The 13,086-nt window shown below is 38.4% G+C and overlaps 1 protein-coding gene across 1 annotated transcript in view; it reads left to right on the top strand.

Moving 5' to 3' along the window:
• Positions 1-11,617, top strand: part of NGFR (nerve growth factor receptor) — a gene marked incomplete at its 3' end in the record, with an annotated part of 64,461 nt that extends 52,844 nt beyond the window's left edge. The window contains exons 4-8 of the mRNA XM_081343043.1: positions 1,923-2,027; positions 3,018-3,146; positions 4,296-4,515; positions 7,157-7,317; positions 11,316-11,617. Coding sequence (XP_081199169.1) covers positions 1,923-2,027; positions 3,018-3,146; positions 4,296-4,515; positions 7,157-7,317; positions 11,316-11,617 — 917 coding nt within the window. The remainder of the gene's footprint in view (positions 1-1,922; positions 2,028-3,017; positions 3,147-4,295; positions 4,516-7,156; positions 7,318-11,315) is intronic.
• Positions 11,618-13,086: the final 1,469 nt, after the last annotated feature.

The raw sequence follows: 13,086 nt of genomic DNA, 5'->3' as shown, positions 1-13,086 counted from the left end.
AACTCTGTCAAGTGAGTTGGGCTGGGAAGGAGTGACTGGCCAAAGACACCCAGCATCTTTCATGTCTAAGGTGGGAATTCACAGTCTCCTGGCTTCTTGCCTAGTGTGTTTTAATCACTAGACCAAACTAGTTCTCTTTAAACTAGGATTGTTACACCAAAGCCAGTACTGTATGCTATTAATTTGCATATTTGACTGTTCTATAGAAGTCCTGCTCTCATAAGGTTTGAAAGTAGAGATTTACTTATGTATTAATATAGTGTATAGCAATAAAGGTGGAGGAATTTACAAGAATAACTGGGACAGCATCTTTGGTCATATGCAGATATTTAAGCCAAGCATGACAGAATTGTAGAATATTGGAGCAAAGAACTACCAAAGGATACCACAATCAAGCCAGTAGCACCAAAAGTAACTTTCAGACCAGAAAATGGCAAACAACGGGTGTTCTTTACCTGTTAGAAGAAGAGAAGAAGATGCTGACTTCTAGCCAATGGCTAGGGAGATAATGGCCAGAACATATTGCCTGAAGATGAGTCAGGAGTCAGTATTGCTTTCTAGGTGGGGGGAAATTGTGCAGGTTGCAGGGCAGAAGGTACAACTGTTGCCTCAGGCATGGCTAAATTTCATAAAAGCCACTCAAGGAAGGGGAGCAGCAGCTTGCAGTTGGATAGGAAACTCTTCTCTCTGTGTGGCATTTGGGTTTCTTCTTTGGAATAAAACAATCAAAAGGCAGATCTTGCCCCACCCAGACACCCACATAATATTAGATGGACAAAAGGTGCCAGAAAGGATATTGTTAGGCATATGGTGTTAGCCTACAATGTTGGGTTGAAAATATATTAACCATGATGTCTTTAAGATGTTAATTGGCCAATGGGTGTGTAAGTGTTCTCATGGCCATAAGACGGAGCTAGTAACGTAGCTTCTTTCTCTCTCTGAATTCACTGCTCTCTACTATTATTGTTTTTGCTCTGTTACTGTGATAGACCTGAACTGTGTATTGACCTCTGGACCGGTAAGAAGACTTTGTACTCAGTGTACTCTTGTGTTTACTGTGTGACTCTTGCTGCTCTCAGTACCCTTCCTTGTCTGTGCAACTCTTTGGTAGCACAAGGAGACCTCTGCACAACAAAATTTCTTAACAGATATGATGGGACAGGTTGATTCCTTTTTTTTTTCTTCAAAACCTCCGTCACATTTAGGGCCAGTACAGCAGGTTTTCTCAATCTTGGCAACTTTGAGATATATAGACTTCAACTCTCAGAATTGTGTGGGATTTCTGACTTTTTAAGGACCACCAATCTTGTTTTGAATCTGACTAATTAATATGATTTACCAGTGAGATTTCCATAGGGACTAAGCATCAGAAAATGTTGAGAAAGAGTTTTCTACTTCCTCCAGAACTATGATTGCTTACCTTTCTCTTAAGAAAAACAAGCACATTTTGACCTTTAAAATTGTTCCCTGTATTTTATTAATGTAATGGTATGGAATAGTTTCACTCTGTGATTTGATGGCTATCTTATTATTTTACACACACACACACACACACACACACACATTTATTAGTATAGGAGGGAAAAAGTGATCTGTTCAGAATATCCCTTATATGGCAGTCTGTAAGTATTACAAATTAAAAGGCTGGACATCAACTTACTTAAGACCATAAAGCAAACTGTGTGACAAAATGAGAATCCTTCATATCTGCCACTGCTTCAGCCTTCCTTCTGAAATGGTGTCACATGTTTGACCTTCTCATCTACTTTTTTTGCAAGAATTATGCTGTGGTGAGAATTTCTGTGTATTCATATCTGCTTCATTTCCTAAACCTTTAGTTAAATTGTGATTCATTTCTAAACTTCCCAGTTGCCACACTTTCTCATTCTCTTTTACTAAGTTATTCCTGGTTTTCTTGACAGCAATTAATCCAAGATTTGCGATGACAACCAAAGACCCGATGGATCCCTATACCAGCAATATAAATGTAGATGCAAATACAGATGTAATCGTAGATGTGGAACACGGTACCTTGTTTTCCTTTTTTTATACTGCTGAAATAGTTCCTTGTTTGCTCAATTGGTCTAACTCCCATAAGGACCTTACTTGACTGCATGACATAAATAAAACCACAGACTAAAACAACATTTTGGAACCACTCAGAGAGGTATTGTTCCAAACATTTTCTGGAGGGAAGCCATAGATGTAAAATTACTAACAATGATCAGAGTTAGACTCATCACTTTATGGTGACTTCTCTCCTATCTTTGTGGGTAGTTCCAACTGGGGCAATAGAAAAGAAGTACTTAAACTCACTGCTACTATCAGGTGCCAGAGAACTCAGAATTCTCCCTCTGCTTTACAGACCTCTCCTCTTGTTGCACTTACCACTAAAGTAGTAGGCTTCTGGTCCAATTAAAAGTGCTGGTTATTACTTTGTTAACTGTACAGAAATGTAACACAGGGATATCATCAGGCAACATCCTGTCAATCTTGAATCTGCCTGTCTGGTTCTTACTTCAAGAGAGGGTCATTGAGAATTCTCTTCCTCAAGAGGTGACAGGTGGCACCTTCTTAACAGTGGCCTGCATTTTTGAATCTCACTTTTCCTGAAGTTATATATGATTCCTACCACTCTTCTATTTCATAAGCAAGAAAAATCAATCCCTCTTCAACAAACCTTTGGCCCTGGTTGACTGTGGGTATCTACCACAGGAACTTTACTAAATTAATAATTACATTGGTCTTGATGTTTTCATTTCTTTCATTTTTTTATTCTATTATCAGTGGTTCATTCTCCAGAGTCCTTCCAGATTGGAGCAGCTACAAGCCTTGTTAAATAAACAAACAAAATTCTTTTGAGGGAATTACATTGTTTCAGCAAAGATGGGGTGGGAACTTTTGATCATGTTCACACTTGCTTAATTACTTAAATGTTAATTAAGTGATACATTCCTAATTGTCTCACAGCTTTTCACTCTCTTTTGTTAAATTCTTCCTCCTTGTTTTCTTGGCAGCAACTAATCCACAATTTGCGGTGACAACAAAGACTCTGATGGATTCCAATACCAGTGATGCAGACCCAGATGCATTCATAGACCCAGATGTAGTTATAGACCCAGATGCAGTCATAGATGTAGAACATGGTATCTTGTTGTCTTTTCCTTACATTGCTGAAATAGTTCCCAATTTACTTAGTTGGTCTCACTCCAACAAAGATCCTACTGAAACCTTTGACTGCATAAAATGGTTAAAGACCACTGACTAAAACATTTCTGAGCCCTCAGGGAATTATTATTCTCAAGGATTTTGGAGGGAAGCCATACAAGTATAACTAACTGTTATAGCTTTATTTGCAGGTAATATAATATAATGTGATTGCAAGTACTAACGAATCACTGGCCTCATTTGGAGTGAAAAAGAGGACTTCTTTAAATTCCCAGTATAGAAATGTTCTTCCAGCTTTACTTTATTCTAGATTTTTAGAATGCTTATGATAAATATGGATATATTCTATTTTCTTGCCCGTAAGGATATAAGAATGATTAAGAAATTTTAACATGAAGATCGCTAAATATCTGCAAATGCAGGCAAAAAATACCCAGATTAGTAAAGAAAAACATTTGTATATTTCCGTTTCATATAAAAAAAGGTGTCTAGGCCCCAAGGGAATTTTACATCTTTCAGAAAGCCAAACATTTTGATTAATGAACTGCCCTGATTATAAAATCAATCAATGAATTGTTTTTCAACTTTAAGTAAAGATGGAGAATGTGAAGTGACCTAATTATCCAGCATTATTCCAGAGTGATTAAAGCTGTATTCCAATATCTACTTACTAGTGATTAAACCCATAAGACTTACTTATAAGGAGACATTATATGAGTGTACGCTCTAATTAATATTTGCATATTATACAAAGCTCTGATTTTCTATATAGACATGACTCTGTATTGCTCTTGTGGTGGTTTACATTGTTATCCACCACCATCATGGTGGTAAACATAACATTTCCTTCTCTCTCTCTTTTTCCCTACAACAAACCTGTGAGATAGGCTAGATAGTGAAAGGTCCAAAATCACTCAGAAAGATTCTATGGCTAAATGTGAACTTGAATCTGAATAGATTTAAATCTGGGTTCCCCAGCACTGGGCAACATCTGAATTATTGGCTTTTGGATCACTAATATTAAAGATACAACATATATGCCAAGGAAAAATAGATTAATCTAAATGTAACCTCATCTTTTCCATTTTGTATTCCATAATTATTCTTCTGTTTCCTTACCTTTCCAGATTTTTACCCAGGGAGTCCCAAAAGTCCTTTTCCTACTACAAATTTTTCAGAGATTCTGGATATTTTGGAGACCACTGTAATGAGCACTACAATGACCACAATTATGGGCAGCTCCCAGCCTGTCGTTCGAAGCGGGACAGCCGATAACCTCATACCTGTCTACTGCTCCATTTTGGCAGCTGTGGTTGTGGGTCTGGTGGCATATATTGCCTTCAAGAGGTAAGTAGACAGAGACAGTCTGGAAAACAAGTGTACAGGAGGAGTGTTGTGATATATGAACAGTGATAGGTGGTGGCTGAGGTTGATCTTGCTCATGGACTAGATATCCTTCAGTTGTTCAAACTACTTCTGGTGCCTGTACTAAGGACATAATTTTGGCTGACTATAGTGAAATTTAGTCATGACTGAGCACATTTTGCAGTTAAAAGTATAAACCACAGCATTACCAATGGCAATATGATGGTTTGCATGCAACTCTCATTTTCCTTTGAAGTGTGTAAAAATAGTCGTATCATTGACTATGCTTGAACAGTCCTCTAGGACCTAAATACTGTTGCCGTCCTTCAACCCTACATAATTTGCAAGCAGGGGAGGCTAAGAGGGAAAGTAGAAAAAGGGAGCAGCCGAAAAGGAAGCCACTTTGTGAGTATGTGCTTACAACACATGCACAACATTTTTCATGCTGTACTGCAGGCCATATTTGACTTTTAAATGTAATTCCTGGAACACTCTCAAGAAAGTAAATGGGGGTAGGATGCAAATTAATTTGATTTATTTTCATAGGATGAATATTCTTCATATTTTAATAATTTCTAATAAGCATCTTTTGGTGGAGCTCAGGGGCCGTGTCTCTGGCATGCAACAGAGAAGAATGGAACCATTCTCTGCTCCCATTCCCCTTTTACTGTATTTTATACCCTTCCCTTAAGTGATAGGCATCTTTATAAAGCCAAATAAATGTACTTCAATAATTTCAGAGCTGGCCACATTCAATTATTCTTGAGTGGCAAGGATGAGCATCCTCTAGAAACAACTGTTCAGGATTGAAATTTCTAAGTTGCTGTTATTAGAAACTAGATCCTTCTTAATGCCGATCCAGGAACATCTTGCCTCTAAGATTGCCAACTTTTAAGTGACCATAAAAGAATGGGAAGATGATAATGATTATATCAATGCTATGAATCTCTGGCTGATTGCAATAGCTCAAGTGGTTGATAAAGGCATAGAAACATTATAGGCATTACTCTTTCCTTTCTTTTCTTTTTTGCAAGAATGCTGGTTTCTGTTATAAGATAAAATCCATTATCTTATATTTCAATCTTTATAAATAAGCTCACTAAATATAAAATATTCTGTTTTTAGAAAGCCAGTTGTCTTGGGTTAAATTGGAAAGCATTTCCTAAAGTGTAATGCAAAGATCCCATGTTCCTGCCACTTCTCCTTTCCATTGATACCTACTGTAGTTCCTTCTCAAAGAATAAGAGTTGAAAGTAATAAGAAACATACGATTACTTTACTTTGTAATCAGCAACATACGGACTGGGCCTAGGAAAAGATTAAGAAAAAGCAAATAGGAAATAAGAAAGTAGATCAGTTGTGGATCCAAGTCCATCCTTTCCCCCATTCTCCACTTCAAATACCTTGAATCATCAATGTTAGATCACATCATTACCATATGCATGCATATTCTTGAATCTCTTTATCTATTAGGAGCTCACTGACCCAATTCCAAGCTCTTATAAAAGTGGCTTCTTGCTCTTCTGGGTAGCATGGTTGTGCTCAGCTCTTAGTTAGAAAGCATCTTATTATTGATGGGTCCTCCAGATTTTCATGGGCTCCAAATCTCATGATTCCTTACCACTTGTTATATTTGTCAGGGCAGATAAGGTTTACAGAATAATAGTGATAGTGATGATGATGATGATGATGATGATGATGATGAAGTTGGAAGAGACCTTGGAGGTCATCTAGTCCAATCCCCTGCTCAGGCAGAAAACTCTATACCATTTCAGAACAAATGGCTGTCCAGTGTCTTCTTAAAAGCTTCCAGTGTTGGAGTATTCACAGCTTCTGGAGGAAGGTTATTCCACTGATTAACTGTTCTAACTGTCAGGAAATTTCTCCTTAGTTCTAGGTTGCTTCTCTCTTTGGTTAGTTTCCATCTGTTGCTTCTTGTCCTGCCTTCAGGTGCTTTGGAGAATAGCTTGACTCCCTCTTCTTTGTGGCAACCTCCGGGATATTGGAACACTGCTATCATGTCCCCCCTTGTCCTTCTCTTCATTAAACTAGATGTACCCAATTCCAGCAACCGTTCCCTATATATTTTAGCCCCCAGTGCCATAATCATCTTTGTTGCTCTTCTCTGTACTCTTTCTAGAGTCTCAACATCTTTTTTACATCGTGGCGACCAAAACAGGATGCAGTATTCCAAGTTATCAAGGCATTGTAAAGTGTTATTAACATTCATGTGATCTTGATTCTATCCCTCTGTTAATGCAGCCTAGCACTGTGTTGGCTTTTTTGGCAGCTGCAGCACTCTGCTGACTCATATTTGATTGTCTACCAGGACCACTAGGTTTAGTAATGCCTCACATGTGCCCCATTTTAGGCATAACCCTACAAATTCACAATCAGTATTGGCAATTGCAGTGACTTTCAGGAGCTAATATAAATGAAAATATCCTTATCTGGATTGGCAAACTAATCCATGAGAGTGAAAGTTCTGTCTGGGCACACTCCAAACTTCATGATGTGTAGAAAGGAATTAATTCTCAGTGACCCTGCCAATTTTATAGTGTATCACGGGTCAGAAGAAAGAACAGGTATCCTTTGCTCAACTGTCAAACATTTTCACCTCTAGGTGGAACAGCTGCAAACAGAACAAACAAGGTGCCAACAACCGTCCTGTCAACCAGACGCCTTCCCCAGAAGGAGAGAAACTTCATAGTGACAGCGGCATCTCAGTTGATAGCCAAAGCCTCCACGATCAACAGCCACCAACACAAACAGCATCTCTACAAGGCAAGAGGGGGGGTCAAGTTGAAGCTGGGAGGGCAAGAAACCAAAGCGCAGGAATGAGATTCAGAAAAAAAAGAGGAAACCACTGATTATCAAAAGATACTGTAGCCATGGCAGACACCAAGAGGACAGTTAATCCAAGAACTATCTACTTTCTAGATCACATCCCTCTTGTTGCTTGTCCTGTAAACCAACCAATCCCAACTATAGTTTGCCCCAGGCAGATAGCAAGCATGTACAAGTTTTTTTTATTAAAGAGTTTTACAAAAACAAAATTTTACAATATATCCCCAAATCCCTCCCACCCCAAACCCGCCCACTTCCCCCCCACTTCCCAGAGCTAAATACAGGATTATAGTTACAATAATCATATTCTAAATAAAAATTATGCATAATATACAATTAACCAAATTCATAATGTGCTTTAACTCCCCTTTAACATAACTACAAACAAAGTACCAATAACAATATCCCACTAAAATCTACTCATAAGCTAAATGGAACTTTTTAGTCCCATATTTGTTCTGAATATAATCTATCCATCTCCTCCAAACTGAAATATATCTTTCCTGTGAATGATCTTTCAAGTAAGCAGAAATCTTAGACATTTCTGCAAGATTCGAAACTTTAAACACCCATTCTTCTATAGTGGGCAAACTATCCTTCTTCCAATATTGTCCCACCAGTAACCGTGCTGCTGTTATCATGTTCAACATCAAGTTAGTTTCTTTAACATCACAATCTACAACAATACCCAATAAAAACAATTGCAGAGAAAAGTTTTTGTTGATGCCAATTATAACTAACAAATCAAGTAAAATTACAATGGGGAAATAAGCAAGGTGGAGCAAATAGCTTTATTCCTCTGATTTCAAGTTTCACATTTCCCCCCCCCAAAATATATATATATATATATATATATCAGATTTAGTGTTTTTTCATTTCATTTGTTTTGGAGGGGGGCACATATGTCAAGTTAAATTTATCACTCTGGAAATTCAAATTTTTAGTTTGTACTAAAATTTGTGTGCATTGTGGTGCACGTTGCTCTAAACTATTTTTGTTATCTATTTTACTTATATACACAGATTTTACAAATAATTATCTAATATAGTATATAATTAGTAATATAATATCAATTTGTATATAATTCATGAATATATATATATATTTGTGGTTAGACTTTTCTCTAACATATATCTTTTTCAGTTGTAGTCTTCAGAGATTTGAAAATTTGGGGTATCTCATTTTTGATCTATGTTTTGTTTTAAAAATACAAAATCTGATCAAGTTGCTTTCAAAGATAAAGCTAAACACACTTGTCACCCTTTCTTGCAAAGAAGGCTGGTCTTCTTGCGACTTTATAGATATTAATATTAATTGAAAGTGTGTAAAATTATTAGTTTCCCAAGAAATACTGTAAGACAGTGTTTGCTTGATGATGAACTTAGACTCATGTTTTCAGTCCCAGGACATAGTTTGAAAAAATCCATTGTTGTTTTAGTGCTTTCAAGTCAGTGTTGACTCCTGGCAACTGCTGGGACAAGTTCCTGCCATCTTTTTGGAAAGGTATTTTTAGAGGTTTGCCCAGTGGTGGGATTCAGCCAGTTCGCACCAGTTCAGTAGAACTGGTAGGTAATTTTTTGTTGCCCAGGCCCAGAATGGGCTAATGCCTCCTTAAGTAACACCAGCTGCCTGCAATTAGTGCAGGTTCGCATCCCACCAGGCTCAAGGTTGACTCAGCCTTCCATCCTTCCGAGGTAGGTAAAATGAGGACCCAGATTGTTGGGGGCAATTAAGCTGACTTTGTAATAATGCCGCTTGGGGTGTGTGTGAAAGCCCTAATAAGCAGGCATATACATAGAATGAAGGCTACTGCTAAGCTTGTAAGCCGCCCTGAGTCTTCGGAGAAGGGCGGGATATAAATGGAATTAAAATAATAATAAAAAAATAATAAATAAAAAATGGACTTCCGGAAGCGGCATTCACACAGAGAACTGGTTGTTCACATATTTGAATCCCACCACTGGGTTTCCCATTGGTTCCTTCCTAGGACTGAGAAAGAGTGACTGACTCAAGGTGACCCAACTGGCTTTGTGCCTAAGGCAGGACTAGAACTCATGGTCTCTTAGGTTCTGACCTAATGCCTTAACCACTATACCAAACTGGGTCTCTTGCTCATATTCTGTCATGTTTCAAAATATTTATACTAGTTGTTTAAGTCCAGATGAAATACAAATAGTTGCAGAATAGAAACAACAGATATCGAAACTTGCACTTCTTTTGTTTCCTACACTAAAAGTCAACCTAATTTTCACTCCAGATAGATGAATTTCTGTGCAATTGGCATGAAAGCTAGTTTACTTCTATTAGGCAAATAGGTATGGTCACTAAAACCATATTTTGCCTAGTAACTGGGAGACATTTTTATACCTAAGGACATAAAACTAAACTATTCTTGTAAAAAATATGTCAACTCTCATTCAACTTCCTCTGTACTTCCTCTGTACTTCATCATAAATGGATTTATACTTGGGGTTGGTTTGAGGTATGAGAAGCCAAGGATGCTGGAGAAATGCATTCAAACCCAGCCCTCGGTCACTTCTTAGCTAAGAAGCTCAAGAACACCACAGTCTTTTCTTCTTTGAACTTCCCTGGACCTGATTCCGAGTTTTCACAGGCAGCCCTGTCCTATTTTTCTGCTCTCCACATGTTCACTGGGAGTCCTGAAGATAAGCTGAACAAGGATTATTTTAAATGTCATAGTTCTCCATGCCATCCAGAGTCCCAGAACACACAGCAAGCTGCACTGTATTCCACAGAAGGCTGTCTTTCAGGCTAAATGCCTGGAGCTTAGAAAGTGCTGTATGGTAAGGGTGAATGAGTAGTTTTGTCCTTTATCCTTTGCAAGCCCACTTGTGCTCAGATGATGATTTCTCAGAATTTGGATCCACCATTCTTTCTTTCCACAGATGCATTGGAGTTGAACCAAATGGGAAATCCTGAAACTAAAATGAAGATTTATACATTTTTTAATTTGAGAGATGTTCAGAATTCAGTGATTACAACACTAATTGTAATGCAGGCAAAGAAAAAATGCCAGAATATTAAAAGTGGCTTGAATATTTATGTCTGTGTGAAAATAATGATGGATATAAAGTTACCTGGATTATTTAGAGCAATTCATATTCTGCCTTGCCCAGCGAAGTTCAGGAAATTATCAAGAAAAACCTCCATCCAAATCTTGAATATGGTTTACCCTTGAAAGCATATTGATTTGTTTATATTTCTTATAAATCACAGAATGCAACTTCAATAATTCCATATTTTTCAGAATGTTCTAATGCTATTTTAAAAATACATTAGTGCTAAAAAGAATATATCATCAAAGGAATTTTACATGAAATGCAAATAAATGTAATATTTTATTGTGAAATGCATCTATGATACTTACTCATTTTTGTGCCAATCATTTTTTTTTTGCCAGTTAATACAGAAATAGGATGGAATAAATTCACATGAAATTGACTTGGACCAAAAAGACTCTGAGCCAAATGTTGGGTCTCTCACAGTAAAGGACTATCTATGGCTCCCACAATAATACCTGATCGTTTCCCCTTTCCATCCTGGGCTTTCTCCCAGGAGCATGCACAATTGCTGAGGATTGTTGTACTGTATAAGCCAGGGGTGTCAAACTGCCAGCCCGTGGGCCAGTTGCATCATATGGAGACCACACCCACCCCAGCTCCGGCAATGCAAAATACATCGCGATACGTCACAACACGTGATGTGATGTGGCGAGTTTGACACCTAGGGTATAAGCTATTCATTTTCATTTGTCATATTGTTCTGGGGCATTGTGGGGAATCTAAAATGGCTTCCAGCCATCTATTTCTAACTAAAACCCACTTTGGAAACATGAAATAGGAGAGTGTCTCACATGCAGTTATGATTGTTTTTTTTTAACCTTTCTCTATTCCAAACTCATTTCTCAATTTCAGGTCTTAAAGGAGATGGAAATCTTTACACCAGCCTGCCCCCTAACAAACGCGAGGAGGTTGAAAAGCTGTTGAATGGTTCCACAGAGGAGACATGGCGCCACCTGGCTGGAGAACTAGGCTACAAGGAAGATCACATAGACTCCTTTACACAAGAGGAGTACCCTGTTCGTGCGCTGCTCTCTGATTGGTCCAGCAAGGACAGTTCCACTATGGATGCCCTTTATTCAGCCTTGCGCAAAATCCAAAGGGGGGACATTGTGGAAAGTCTTTACAGTGAATCCACTGCTAGCTCACCGGTGTGAAGGAGGGAGAAGGGGCAGCAGCATTCTGAGTTAGCTCCTCACTTCCCCTACCCTACTGGTGCCTCTTGGAAGAAGAATATGTGAAGGAAAAATAGAGCTCATTCTTTCTGGGGTCACTGGAACAATCCTGTAAACATTGATTTAGTTATTTTTCCCCCTCTGCCCTACTCTCCTGGTATTTTCATTCAATAGCTCTTGCTAGTAACAGACAATAAGATGATAAAAGGAAACGGAGGGGGTGGATGCCTTGTTTATACTGTATGTGCTCCTTAAAATCTCCTGGACTGATAGATTCTGAACTGCTGATTCTGAACTGAGGCAAGAATGAAGTGGTGGGATTCAGCCGGTTCGCACCACTTCACCAGAACCAGTAGCTAATTTTTTGTTGCCCAGGCCCAGAATGGACTTCCGGAAGCGGCATCCACACAGAGAACCAGTTGTTCACATATTTGAATCCCACCACTGAAGACAGCAGTCCAAATCAATTGCTTGACTTCTCTTTCAGGTGCCTCTGACATTTATCCTATGCGCTTCTCTCACGATCCCACCTACATTAGTTCCCTTTCTGCTCTTGCACACCTTCTTCCCTTCAGTCACCAGTTTACCCTATTTAAGCACATCTGAAATCAGGAAAAAAAAAACAAGGAGACCAGCCAGATACGTTACAGAGTGATGAAGGATTCAAAGAAGGCAGAAAGAGCAGGAATGATGGGCCTGAAACAAGGAGACATATGGTGTTTAGAGGACAAAGCGAACATTTGTTTTGAGGCAACCTCCTGGAGGGTCTCTTGAGTGGGGAGAAAAGAAATGTGGACCAGGTTTATAGCTATCGAAACTGACAACATGAAGATCAAAGTAAGAAGTTAAGGGATGGAACCCAAAGAGAAAAATAACCACATTTCTCTCCAAGTATTGGTGACCACATCAAGACTATATTTGATCCTGCCCTTGTTTTCTTGCTCAGATGCATTCTTCTCTTGCTCAATAAGGATTTTTTTTTTAAAAAAAACACACACCTCTTCTATTTTTCTCTTTCTGGGTTTGACTGAAACCAGTAAAGTCATATAAATCCTTGCTTAAAGGAGCCAGATAAGCCACACTGATGAGTGGACCTAATTAGAAGCAAACAAGGCAAGTGGTCCGACATATTCATTCATTTTCCAAGGGATGCTGCTTTGATGATGCCACATGCTCTACATTCTTCTTCAAACTGGTAAACCAATCACTGTGTGTTAAGAAGCTGTTACCTCTGTTGCATTAAAAGGGGAAGCAAGCAAACGGAAAAAAAAATCCCTTAGTGGCCTTAATGCACAAAGTGGGGAGCAATCTATATGAAAACATAGCTGCTCTCAGAGATAGAATTTGCTGAATGTTATTCCTGTGTGAAGTGATGTACAGCCACCAAAGCACCCTATTTTCTGTTTTCAAATATTAGAGGGATATGAAAGTACTATGGAGATAGGATGGTG

This window comes from Vipera berus, assembly GCF_964194415.1.
Source record: "Vipera berus genome assembly, chromosome: Z".
NCBI classification, from domain to species: domain Eukaryota; kingdom Metazoa; phylum Chordata; class Lepidosauria; order Squamata; family Viperidae; genus Vipera; species Vipera berus.
This window is presented reverse-complemented; position numbering and strand designations above follow the sequence as displayed.